Source organism: Ranitomeya variabilis, chromosome 4 (assembly GCF_051348905.1).
Source record: "Ranitomeya variabilis isolate aRanVar5 chromosome 4, aRanVar5.hap1, whole genome shotgun sequence".
In the NCBI taxonomy this organism is placed as follows: Eukaryota; Metazoa; Chordata; class Amphibia; order Anura; family Dendrobatidae; genus Ranitomeya; species Ranitomeya variabilis.
In genome coordinates this window covers 10,938,566-10,951,090 of record NC_135235.1, presented here as the reverse complement: position 1 = coordinate 10,951,090, position 12,525 = coordinate 10,938,566, and the positions used below count along the sequence as shown (strand labels likewise).

Here is a 12,525-nt window from a genome sequence, read left to right as displayed (position 1 = left end):
CCACAATTCTGCCGGGAAACTACGAAACGTCAGACAATATTTTTGGAACTTGCATTCGCTGAAATACTTTGTAACTTTGGTAAAGTGATCAGATTGTGACAGAAATGTCCTAGGGGTCTGTGATGGCGCCCCCTCTACAGGACTGGGGCGCAAATCTGCGGGTTTCTCCTAAATGATGAGCGCTCCTCAGTATAGTGAGGCGGCGGACACTGTGCTGGGGTGATGATGAGGGTAGTAGTGCTCTGTCACACAGGTTACCTTCCCTGCTCTGGATTTAACCCTTCATCCTCCTGCAGGACTACACCTGATGTGTAACCTGATCACCGCGCCCTCCTCCTCCTCTGTGTATCCAGCTGCTCATTCCAGCAGTAACTGCACCAGAGTCCAGGCCAGAAAGACCCGGCCGGCTCCGACCGCTCACCGTAACCACCAGAACCAACCGACCCCGGAACCGACCGACCTCCAGTGTTCAGTAAGTGATAACACTGACTACAATGTAACCTCCAGGGAGCGGGTACTGCTGAGCCGTGTATCTAATCCTCTCCTGTGTGATACTGACTGCTGAGCCGTGTATCTAATCCTCTCCTGTGTGATACTGACTGCTGAGCCGTGTATCTAATCCTCTCCTGTGTGATACTGACTGCTGAGCCGTGTATCTAATCCTCTCCTGTGTGATACTGACTGCTGAGCCGTGTATCTAATCCTCTCCTGTGTGATACTGACTGCTGAGCCGTGTATCTAATCCTCTCCTGTGTGATACTGACTGCTGAGCCGTGTATCTAATCCTCTCCTGTGTGATACTGACTGCTGAGCCGTGTATCTAATCCTCTCCTGTGTGATACTGACTGCTGAGCCGTGTATCTAATCCTCTCCTGTGTGATACTGACTGCTGAGCCGTGTATCTAATCCTCTCCTGTGTGATACTGACTGCTGAGCCGTGTATCTAATCCTCTCCTGTGTGATACTGACTGCTGAGCCGTGTATCTAATCCTCTCCTGTGTGATACTGACTGCTGAGCCGTGTATCTAATCCTCTCCTGTGTGATACTGACTGCTGAGCCGTGTATCTAATCCTCTCCTGTGTGATACTGACTGCTGAGCCGTGTATCTAATCCTCTCCTGTGTGATACTGACTGCTGAGCCGTGTATCTAATCCTCTCCTGTGTGATACTGACTGCTGAGCCGTGTATCTAATCCTCTCCTGTGTGATACTGACTGCTGAGCCGTGTATCTAATCCTCTCCTGTGTGATACTGACTGCTGAGCCGTGTATCTAATCCTATCCTGTGTGATACTGACTGCTGAGCCGTGTATCTAATCCTCTCCTGTGTGATACTGACTGCTGAGCCGTGTATCTGATCCTCTCCTGTGTGATACTGACTGCTGAGCTGTGTATCTAATCCTATCCTGTGTGATACTGACTGCTGAGCTGTGTATCTAATCCTATCCTGTGTGATACTGACTGCTGAGCTGTGTATCTAATCCTATCCTGTGTGATACTGACTGCTGAGCTGTGTATCTAATCCCCTCCTGTGATACGGCAGACACATAGGACAGGTGCTGACTGCGGTTTCCTTGTTCTCGCTTTCTATGTGAGGAGGTTTTGGGGTCGGCTCTGGACGCGGCTGTGACCTCGGCTGACATTCAGGGATCGTCTTTGGTCGGTGATACGTTTCTGGCCTCGTGTCCGGTCTTGTCAGATTCCTCCAGACATGAAAGACTTGACTTCTTCCCTTCTGATGACAGAGGAGCCGTCCCTGCAAGCTTTCATCATGAGACGAAGGGCGAAACCTCAGCACGCCGTCCTGTAATCACCATATAATACCGCACTGCGCACCAGTGACCGGCCGTCCCCTCCATCATCAGTATCTGGTGCCGCCCATCACCTCCATCATCAGTATCTGGTGACTGCCCGTCCCCTCCATCATCATTATCTGGTGACAGCCCATCACCTCCATCATCAGTATCTGGTGACCGGCCGTCACCTCCATCATCAGTATCTGGTGACCGCCCATCACCTCCATCATCAGTATCTGGTGACTGCCCGTCCCCTCCATCATCAGTATCTGGTGACTGCCCGTCCCCTCCATCATCAGTTTCTGGTGACCGCCCGTCTCCTCCATCATCAGTATCTGGTGACCGCCCGTCCCCTCCATCTTCAGTATCTGATGACCGCCCATCACCTCCATCATCAGTATCTGGTGACTGCCCGTCCCCTCCATCATCATTATCTGGTGACCGCCCAGCACCTCCATCATCAGCATCTGGTGACTGCCCATCACCTCCATCATCATTTCTGGTGACCGCCCATCACCTCCATCATCAGTATCTGGTGACCGGCCGTCCCCTCCATCATCAGTATCTGGTGATCGCCCATCACCTCTATCATCAGTATCTGGTGACCGGCCGTCCCCTCCATCATCAGTATCTGGTGACTGCCCGTCCCCTCCATCATCAGTATCTGGTGACTGCCCGTCCCCTCCATCATCAGTATCTGGTGACTGCCCGTCCCCTCCATCATCAGTATCTGGTGCCGCCCATCACCTCCATCATCTGTATCTGGTGACTGCCCGTCCCCTCCATCATCATTATCTGGTGACAGCCCATCACCTCCATCATCAGTATCTGGTGACCGGCCGTCCCCTCCATCATCAGTATCTGGTGACCGCCCATCACCTCCATCATCAGTATCTCGTGACTGCCCGTCCCCTCCATCCTCAGTATCTGATGACCGCCCATCACCTCCATCATCAGTATCTGGTGACTGCCCATCCCCTCCATCATCAGTATCTGGTGACCGCCCGTCTCCTCCATCATCAGTATCTGGTGACCGCCCGTCCCCTCCATCATCAGTATCTGGTGACCGCCCGTCTCCTCCATCATCAGTATCTGGTGACCGCCCGTCACCTCCATCATCAGTATCTGGTGACCGCCTGTCTCCTCCATCATCAGTATCTGGTGACCGCCCGTCACCTCCATCATCAGTATCTGGTGACTGCCCGTCCCCTCCATCATCAGTATCTGGTGACCGCCCATCTCCTCCATCATCAGTATCTGGTGACCGCCCGTCACCTCCATCATCAGTATCTGGTGACCGCCCGTCTCCTCCATCATCAGTATCTGGTGACTGCCCGTCCCCTCCATCATCAGTATCTGGTGACTGCCCGTCCCCTCCATCATCAGTATCTGGTGACTGCCCATCTCCTCCATCATCAGTATCTGGTGACCGCCCGTCTCCTCCATTATCAGTATCTGGTGACTGCCCGTCCCCTCCATCATCAGTATCTGGTGACCGCCCATCTCCTCCATCATCAGTATCTGGTGACCGCCCGTCACCTCCATCATCAGTATCTGGTGACCGCCCATCTCCTCCATCATCAGTATCTGGTGACCGCCCGTCTCCTCCATTATCAGTATCTGGTGACTGCCCGTCCCCTCCATCATCAGTATCTGGTGACTGCCCATCTCCTCCATCATCAGTATCTGGTGACTGCCCATCTCCTCCATCATCAGTATCTGGTGACCGCCCATCTCCTCCATCATCAGTATCTGGTGACCGCCCGTCTCCCCCATCATCAGTATCTGGTGACCGCCCATCTCCTCCATCATCAGTATCTGGTGACTGCCCGTCCCCTCCATCATCAGTATCTGGTGACTGCCCATCTCCTCCATCATCAGTATCTGGTGACCGCCCATCTCCTCCATCATCAGTATCTGGTGACCGCCCGTCACCTCCATCATCAGTATCTGGTGACCGCCCATCTCCTCCATCATCAGTATCTGGTGACCGCCCGTCCCCTCCATCATCAGTATCTGGTGACTGCCCATCACCTCCATCATCAGTATCTGGTGACCGCCCATCTCCTCCATCATCAGTATCTGGTGACCGCCCGTCCCCTCCATCATCAGTATCTGGTGACTGCCCATCACCTCCATCCTCAGTATCTGGTGACCGCCTGTCGCCTCCATCGTCAGTATCTGGTGACTGCCCATCACCTCCATCATCAGTATCTGGTGACCGCCCATCTCCTCCATCATCAGTATCTGGTGACCGCCCGTCTCCTCCATTATCAGTATCTGGTGACTGCCCGTCCCCTCCATCATCAGTATCTGGTGACCGCCCATCTCCTCCATCATCAGTATCTGGTGACCGCCCGTCTCCTCCATCATCAGTATCTGGTGACTGCTCATCCCCTCCATCATCAGTATGGCTACCGTCCGTCTTTTCATGTCTTTACCGCCACACGTGACGTGATACATTGTTGTCAGCGTTTATCGCTTCACGTTTTAGATTTTTATCTATAACTGAGTAAAGGTAGAATTATAATTAGCTCCTGCAGCTGTGGATGTGGAGGTGGCTGGGGATGCGGAGGAGTCTGTGGATGCGGAGGTGACTGGGGTTGCGGAGGTGGCTGGGGATGCGGAGGTGGCTGGGGATGCGGAGGTGGCTGGGGATGCGGAGGAGTCTGTGGATGCGGAGGTGACTGGGGTTGCGGAGGTGGCTGGGGATGCGGAGGTGGCTGGGGATGCGGAGGAGTCTGGATGCGGAGGCGGCTGTGGATGCGGAGGCGTCTGTGGGTGCGGAGGCGTCTGTGGGTGCGGAGGCGTCTGTGGGTGCGGAGGAGTCTGTGGGTGCGGAGGAGTCTGTGGGTGCGGAGGAGTCTGTGGGTGCGGAGGAGTCTGTGGGTGCGGAGGAGTCTGTGGATGCGGAGGCGTCTGTGGGTGCGGAGGCGTCTGTGGGTGCGGAGGCGTCTGTGGGTGCGGAGGAGTCTGTGGGTGCGGAGGCGTCTGTGGGTGCGGAGGAGTCTGTGGGTGCGGAGGAGTCTGTGGGTGCGGAGGAGTCTGTGGGTGCGGAGGAGGCTGTGGGTGCGGAGGCGGCTGTGGGTGCGGAGGAGTCTGTGGGTGCGGAGGCGGCTGTGGGTGCGGAGGCGGCTGTGGGTGCGGAGGCGGCTGTGGGTGCGGAGGCGGCTGTGGGTGCGGAGGCGTCTGTGAGTGCGGAGGAGTCTGTGAGTGCGGAGGAGTCTGTGAGTGCGGAGGAGTCTGTGAGTGCGGAGGAGTCTGTGAGTGCGGAGGAGTCTGTGAGTGCGGAGGCGTCTGTGGGTGCGGAGGCGTCTGTGGGTGCGGAGGAGTCTGTGGGTGCGGAGGAGTCTGTGGGTGCGGAGGAGTCTGTGGGTGCGGAGGAGTCTGTGGGTGCGGAGGAGTCTGTGGGTGCGGAGGAGTCTGTGGGTGCGGAGGCGTCTGTGGGTGCGGAGGCGTCTGTGGGTGCGGAGGAGTCTGTGAGTGCGGAGGAGTCTGTGGGTGCGGAGGCGGCTGTGGATGCGGAGGCGGCTCAGGGATGCAGCAGGTGGAACCCAGCGGACATGAAGGGGTTATTCAGGACATCCAGAGGTGACCCCCTTTTGTGCCTTCGCTCCACAGTTATCGGAGGGGGACGATGAGGGGAAGCGGACGGCGGCAGCAGATCCTATCGGCAGGTGGACGCTGCGTTGACTTTGATCTTCGGCTCTGGAGCTTCGCTGGGTTTGTGTGTTTGGCCCGGGGCCCTTATTATGGGCCGTTTATCCGGGTCACTGGAGCTGTCCACAATCCCCGGCTCAGCGATGAGATGTAAATGGCCGGGAACAATGGGCCCCTGTGTTACACTCATTCCCGTCTGGCTATAGGGAGGCTGACGCTTCACCGTCCTGAGGCCATAACAATCCCCCATAACACCCCGGGGAACAGACGTACTGTTCGGATTCTGGGAAAGCTGAGTGGGCCGGGGGTCAGCCATCATTACGTGTAACCCCCCCAACACCACAAGGAGGAACTCCGTCCCGCAGAAATTATCAACTCCACGTTTGTCATAAAAAATCTCATTCTGTGGAGAGAACTGCAGTGAGAACCACTGGGCGACATGTGGGTCATAGGAAGCGGCTCTGTATGGGGGTAGTATATGGGCGCTGTATGGGGGTAGTATATGGGCACTGTATAGGGGTAGTATATGGGCTCTGTATGGGGGTAGTATATGGGCTCTGTATGGGGGTAGTATATGGGCGCTGTATGGGGGTAGTATATGGGCGCTGTATGGGGGTAGTATATGGGCGCTGTATGGGGGTAGTATATGGGCGCTGTATGGGGGTAGTATATGGGCTCTGTATGGGGCTAGTATATGGGCGCTGTATGGGGGTAGTATATGGGCGCTGTATGGGGGTAGTATATGGGCGCTGTATAGGGGTAGTATATGGGCGCTGTATGGGGGTAGTATATGGGCGCTGTATGGGGCTAGTATATGGGCGCTGTATGGGGGTAGTATATAGGCGCTGTATGGGGGTAGTATATGGGCGCTGTATAGGGGTAGTATATGGGCGCTGTATAGGGGTAGTATATGGGCGCTGTATGGGGGTAGTATATGGGCTCTGTATGGGGGTAGTATATGGGCTCTGTATGGGGGTAGTATATGGGCGCTGTATGGGGTTAGTATATGAGCACTGTATGGGGGTAGTATATAGGCCTCTGTATGTGGGTCATAGGAAGTGGCTCTGTATGGGGGTAGTATATGGGCGCTGTATGGGGCTAGTATATGGGCGCTGTATGGGGGTAGTATATAGGCGCTGTATGGGGGTAGTATATGGGCGCTGTATAGGGGTAGTATATGGGCGCTGTATAGGGGTAGTATATGGGCGCTGTATGGGGGTAGTATATGGGCTCTGTATGGGGGTAGTATATGGGCTCTGTATGGGGGTAGTATATGGGCGCTGTATGGGGTTAGTATATGAGCACTGTATGGGGGTAGTATATAGGCCTCTGTATGTGGGTCATAGGAAGTGGCTCTGTATGGGGGTAGTATATGGGCGCTGTATAGGGGTAGTATATGGGCGCTGTATGGGGGTAGTATATGGGCGCTGTATGGGGGTAGTATATGGGCTCTGTATGGGGGTAGTATATGGGCTCTGTATGGGGCTAGTATATGGGCGCTGTATGGGGATAGTATATGGCCGCTGTATGGGGCTAGTATATGGGCGCTGTATGGTGGTAGTATATGGGCGCTGTATGGGGGTAGTATATGGGCGCTGTATGGGGGTAGTATATGGGCTCTGTATGGGGCTAGTATATGGGCGCTGTATGGTGGTAGTATATGGGCGCTGTATGGGGGTAGTATATGGGCGCTGTATGGGGGTAGTATATGGGCTCTGTATGGGGCTAGTATATGGGCGCTGTATGGGGGTAGTATATGGGCGCTGTATGGGGGTAGTATATGGGCGCTGTATAGGGGTAGTATATGGGCGCTGTATGGGGCTAGTATATGGGCGCTGTATGGGGGTAGTATATAGGCGCTGTATGGGGGTAGTATATGGGCGCTGTATAGGGGTAGTATATGGGTGCTGTATAGGGGTAGTATATGGGCGCTGTATGGGGGTAGTATATGGGCGCTGTATGGGGGTAGTATATGGGCGCTGTATGGGGGTAGTATATGGGCGTTGTATGGGGGTAGTATATGGGCACTGTATGGGGTTAGTATATGAGCACTGTATGGGGGTAGTATATAGGCCTCTGTATGTGGGTCATAGGAAGTGGCTTTGTATGGGGGTAGTATATGGGTGCTGTATAGGGGTAGTATATGGGCGCTGTATGGGGGGTAGTATATGGGCGCTGTATGGGGCTAGTATATGGGCGTTGTATGGGGGTAGTATATGGGCGCTGTATGGGGGTAGTATATGGGCGCTGTATAGGGGTAGTATATGGGCGCTGTATAGGGGTAGTATATGGGCGCTGTATGGGGGTAGTATATGGGCGCTGTATGGGGGTAGTATATGGGCTCTGTATGGGGGTAGTACAGTGCCTACAAGTAGTATTCAACCCCCTGTAGATTTAGCAGGTTTAATAAGATGCAAATAAGTTAGAGCCTTCAAACTTCAAACAAGAGCAGGATTTATTAACAGATGCATAAATCTTACAAACCAAAAAGTTTTGTTGCTCAGTTAAATTTTTATAAATTTTAAACATAAAAGTGTGGGTCAATTATTATTCAACCCCTAGGTTTAATATTTTGTGGAATAACCTTTGTTTGCAATTACAGCTGATAATCGTCTTTTATAAGACCTGATCAGGCCGGCACAGGTCTCTGGAGTTATCTTGGCCCACTCCTCCATGCAGATCTTCTCCAAGTTATCTAGGTTCTTTGGGTGTCTCATGTGGACTTTAATCTTGAGCTCCTCCCACAAGTTTTCAATTGGGTTAAGGTCAGGAGACTGACTAGGCCACTTGATTTTCTGCCTCTTGAACCAGGCCTTGGTTTTCTTGGCTGTGTGCTTTGGGTCATTGTCTTGTTGGAAGATGAAATGACGACCCATCTTAAGATCCTTGATGGAGGAGTGGAGGTTCTTGGCCAAAATCTCCAGGTAGGCCGTGCAATCCATCTTCCCATGGATGCGGACCAGATGGCCAGGCCCCTTGGCTGAGAAACAGCCCCACAGCATGATGCTGCCACCACCATGCTTGACTCTAGGGATGGTATTCTTGGGGTCGTATGCAGTGCCATCCAGTCTCCAAACGTCACGTGTGTGGTTGGCACCAAAGATCTCGATCTTGGTCTCATCAGACCAGAGAACCTTGAACCAGTCAGTCTCAGAGTCCTCCAAGTGATCATGAGCAAACTGTAGACAAGCCTTGACATGATGCTTTGAAAGTAAAGGTACCTTATGGGCTCGTCTGGAACGGAGACCATTGCGGTGGAGTACGTTACTTATGGTATTGACTGAAACCAATGTCCCCACTGCCATGAGATCTTCCCGGAGCTCCTTCCTTGTTGTCCTTGGGTTAGCCTTGACTCTTCGGACAAGCCTGGCCTCGGCACGGGAGGAAACTTTCAAAGGCTGTCCAGGCCGTGGAAGGCTAACAGTAGTTCCATAAGCCTTCCACTTCCGGATGATGCTCCCAACAGTGGAGACAGGTAGGCCCAACTCCTTGGAAAGGGTTTTGTACCCCTTGCCAGCCTTGTGACCCTCCACGATCTTGTCTCTGATGGCCTTGGAATGCTCCTTTGTCTTTCCCATGTTGACCATGTTTGAGTGCTGTTCACAAGTTTGGGGAGGGTCTTAAATAGTCAGAAAAGGCTGGAAAAAGAGATAATTAATCCAAACATGTGAAGCTCATTGTTCTTTGTGCCTGAACTACTTCTTAATACTTTAGGGGAACCAAACAGAATTCTGGTGGGTTGAGGGGTTGAATAATAAATGACCCTCTGAAAAAACTTTTCCCAATTTTTTAAAAAAATAAACAAAGAAATAACATTCTTTTTTGCTGCAGTGCATTTCACACTTCCAGGCTGATCTACAGTCCAAATGTCACAATGCCAAGTTAATTCCAAATGTGTAAACCTGCTAAATCTGCAGGGGGTTGAATACTACTTGTAGGCACTGTATATGGGCTCTGTATGGGGGTAGTATATGGGCTCTGTATGGGGGTAGTATATGGGCGCTGTATGGGGTTAGTATATGAGCACTGTATGGGGGTAGTATATAGGCCTCTGTATGTGGGTCATAGGAAGTGGCTCTGTATGGGGGTAGTATATGGGTGCTGTATAGGGGTAGTATATGGGCGCTGTATGGGGGGTAGTATATGGGCTCTGTATGGGGGTAGTATATGGGCTCTGTATGGGGGTAGTATATGGGCGCTGTATAGGGGTAGTATATGGGCGCTGTATAGGGGTAGTATATGGGCGCTGTATGAGGGTAGTATATGAATGCTGTATGGGGGTAGTATAGGCGCTGTATGAGGGTAGTATATGTGCAGTGTATGGTGGTAGTATATGGGCACAGTATGGGGGTAGTATATGGGCACTGTATGGTGGTAGTATATGGGCACTGTATGAGGGTAGTATATGGGTGCTGTATGAGGGTAGTATATGTGCAGTGTATGGTGGTAGTATATGGGCGCTGTATGGTGGTAGTATATGGGCACTGTATGGTGGTAGTATATGGGCACTGTATGGGGGTAGTATATGGGCACAGTATGGGGGTAGTATATGGGCACAGTATGGGGGTAGTATATGGGCACTGTATGGTGGTAGTATATGGGCACAGTATGGGGGTAGTATATGGGCACAGTATGGTGGTAATATATTGGTGGTAGAAAAGGGGCACTGTATGGTGTTAATATATGACATCTATATGACAGCATATCTGAATGCTGTGAAGCTCTTATATGGTAACATTATGGCGGTGCTATGGACCGTGTATAGTGGTTTTATATGGGCGCTGTTTAACTGTATAATATATATGGACACTATATGGCAATTATATTTGCACGCTGAATGACGGTATTATATGGAAACTGTATGGCAGAACGGTATCATATGGGCACTGATGTTGATCTTCTACATTTTAGATTCATTTATGGGATGACGTTCCTAGGTAGCGGCGTGTTCTCCTTCATCGTCTTTTCCTATGGTGAGTGTTGCTAATTCACAGAAATCATTTATTAATTTACTATTTTATTTTATTCAGTATAAGGCAGCGAGTGGTGCTGGGGAGTATGACGCTGTGACGCGCGGGGGGATGTGATGCGTTTGGGGGGGGACGTGCTGCTGTGCTGCGTTGGGGGGGTGCTTTAGATATGCTGCTGTCACGTGCAGAGGAAGTGCTGCTTGGGGGACACGGATGTGCTGCCGTCACGTGCGGGGGATGTGCTGCGTTGTGGGACACGTTGGATGTGCTACTGTCACGTGCGGGGGGATGTGCTGCGTTAGGGGACACGTTGGATATGCTGCTGTCACGTGCGGGGGGATGTGCTGTGTTGGGGGACACGTTGGATGTGCTACTGTCTCATGCGGGGGGATGTGCTGCGTTGGGGGACACGTTGGATGTGCTGCTGTCACGTGCAGGGGGATGTGCTGCGTTGGGGGACATGGATGTGCTACTGTCACGTGCGGGGGGATGTGCTGCGTTGGGGGACGCGTTGGATGTGCTGCTGTCACGTGCGGGGGAATGTGCTGCGTTGGGGGACACATTGGATGTGCTGCTGTCACGTGCAGGGGGATGTGCTGCGTTGGGGGACACGTTGGATGTGCTGCTGTCACGTGCAGGGGATGTGCTGCGTTGGGGGACACGTTGGATGTGCTGCTGCCACGTGCGGGGGGGTGTGCTGCGTTGGGGGACACATTGGATGTGCTGCTGTCACATGCAGGGGGATGTGCTGTGTTGGAGGGGTGCGTTGGATGTGCTGCTGTCACGTGCGGGGGGATGTGCTGCGTTGGGGGACACATTGGATGTGCTGCTGTCACGTGCGGGGGGATGTGCTGCGTTGGGGGACACATTGGATGTGCTGCTGTCACGTGCGGGGGATGTGCTGCGTTGGGGGACACGTTGGATGTGCTGCTGTCACGTGCGGGGGATGTGCTGTGTTGGAGGGGTGCGTTGGATGTGCTGCTGTCACGTGCGGGGGGATGTGCTGCGTTGGGGGACACATTAGATGTGCTGCTGTCACGTGCAGGGGGATGTGCTGCGTTGGGGGACACATTGGATGTGCTGCTGTCATGTGCGGGGGATGTGCTGCGTTGGGGGACACGTTGGATGTGCTGCTGTCACGTGCGGGGGATGTGCTGTGTTGGAGGGGTGCGTTGGATGTGCTGCTGTCACGTGCGGGGGGATGTGCTGCGTTGGGGGACACATTGGATGTGCTGCTGTCACGTGCGGGGGGATGTGCTGCGTTGGGGAACACATTGGATGTGCTGCTGTCTCGTCCGGGAGTGAAGAAAACTCCTCACTATCGGTATCTATTGTAACGGTGATGACTGCGCTACAAAAACGAATTATCGAACGTAGTAAATGCTTTGCAAAAAGCGTAGTAACGTGATCAGAAATTATGTTCCCAATATTCCCCCTTATAACGCTCCATTGACAAATATAGGAAGGCGCGAGCCGGAAAACATGGCGACGCACAATCAAATATTTCTTGTGTTTTTACTGCACAGAAATAAAACCTAAATAAAAGGCCGACCTCGATATCATTGTGTGATCCTCACCCACAAAACGTCTATTATCCCGTCGTTCACACAACACAATTATCAAAATAAAATACAAATCGAAAAAAACAAATGGCGGAATTGCTATAATATTATTGCGTTATTTTATATATCTTTTTTTATCACGGAGACCAGTGTCTGACAGGCGCCGAGCGATCCCGGGGCTCCATCCCGGGGCTCCATCCCGCCGCGTCATACCTCGGCTCCATCCCGCGGCTCCATGCCGTGGCTTCATCCCGGGGCTCCATCCCGCGGCTCCATCCCGCGGCTCCATCCCGCGGCTTCATCCCTTGGCTCCATGCCGGGGCTCCATGCCGGGGCTCCATCCCGCGGCTCCATCCCGGGGCTCCATCCCGCGGCTCCATGCCGGGGCTCCATGCCGGGGCTCCATCCCTCGGCTCCATCCCGCGGCTCCATCCCGCGGCTCCATCCCGCAGCTCCATCCCGCGGCTCATGTTGTACAGCTGAAGAATTTCAGTAGTAGCATTATGGTGCCGTTGACAGGACGGATCCGGGACTCGCT

General features: G+C 53.2%; 1 protein-coding gene across 1 annotated transcript in view; it reads left to right on the top strand.

The window, feature by feature from the left end:
• Nucleotides 1-349: 349 nt before the first annotated feature.
• VWA2 (von Willebrand factor A domain containing 2) overlaps nt 350-12,525 on the top strand; it is a 41,014-nt gene continuing 28,838 nt past the window's right edge. Inside the window, exons 1-2 of the mRNA XM_077257931.1 lie at nt 350-472; nt 10,367-10,428. Of these exons, the coding sequence (XP_077114046.1) occupies nt 10,380-10,428 (49 nt within the window). The 5' untranslated portion in view covers nt 350-472; nt 10,367-10,379. The remainder of the gene's footprint in view (nt 473-10,366; nt 10,429-12,525) is intronic.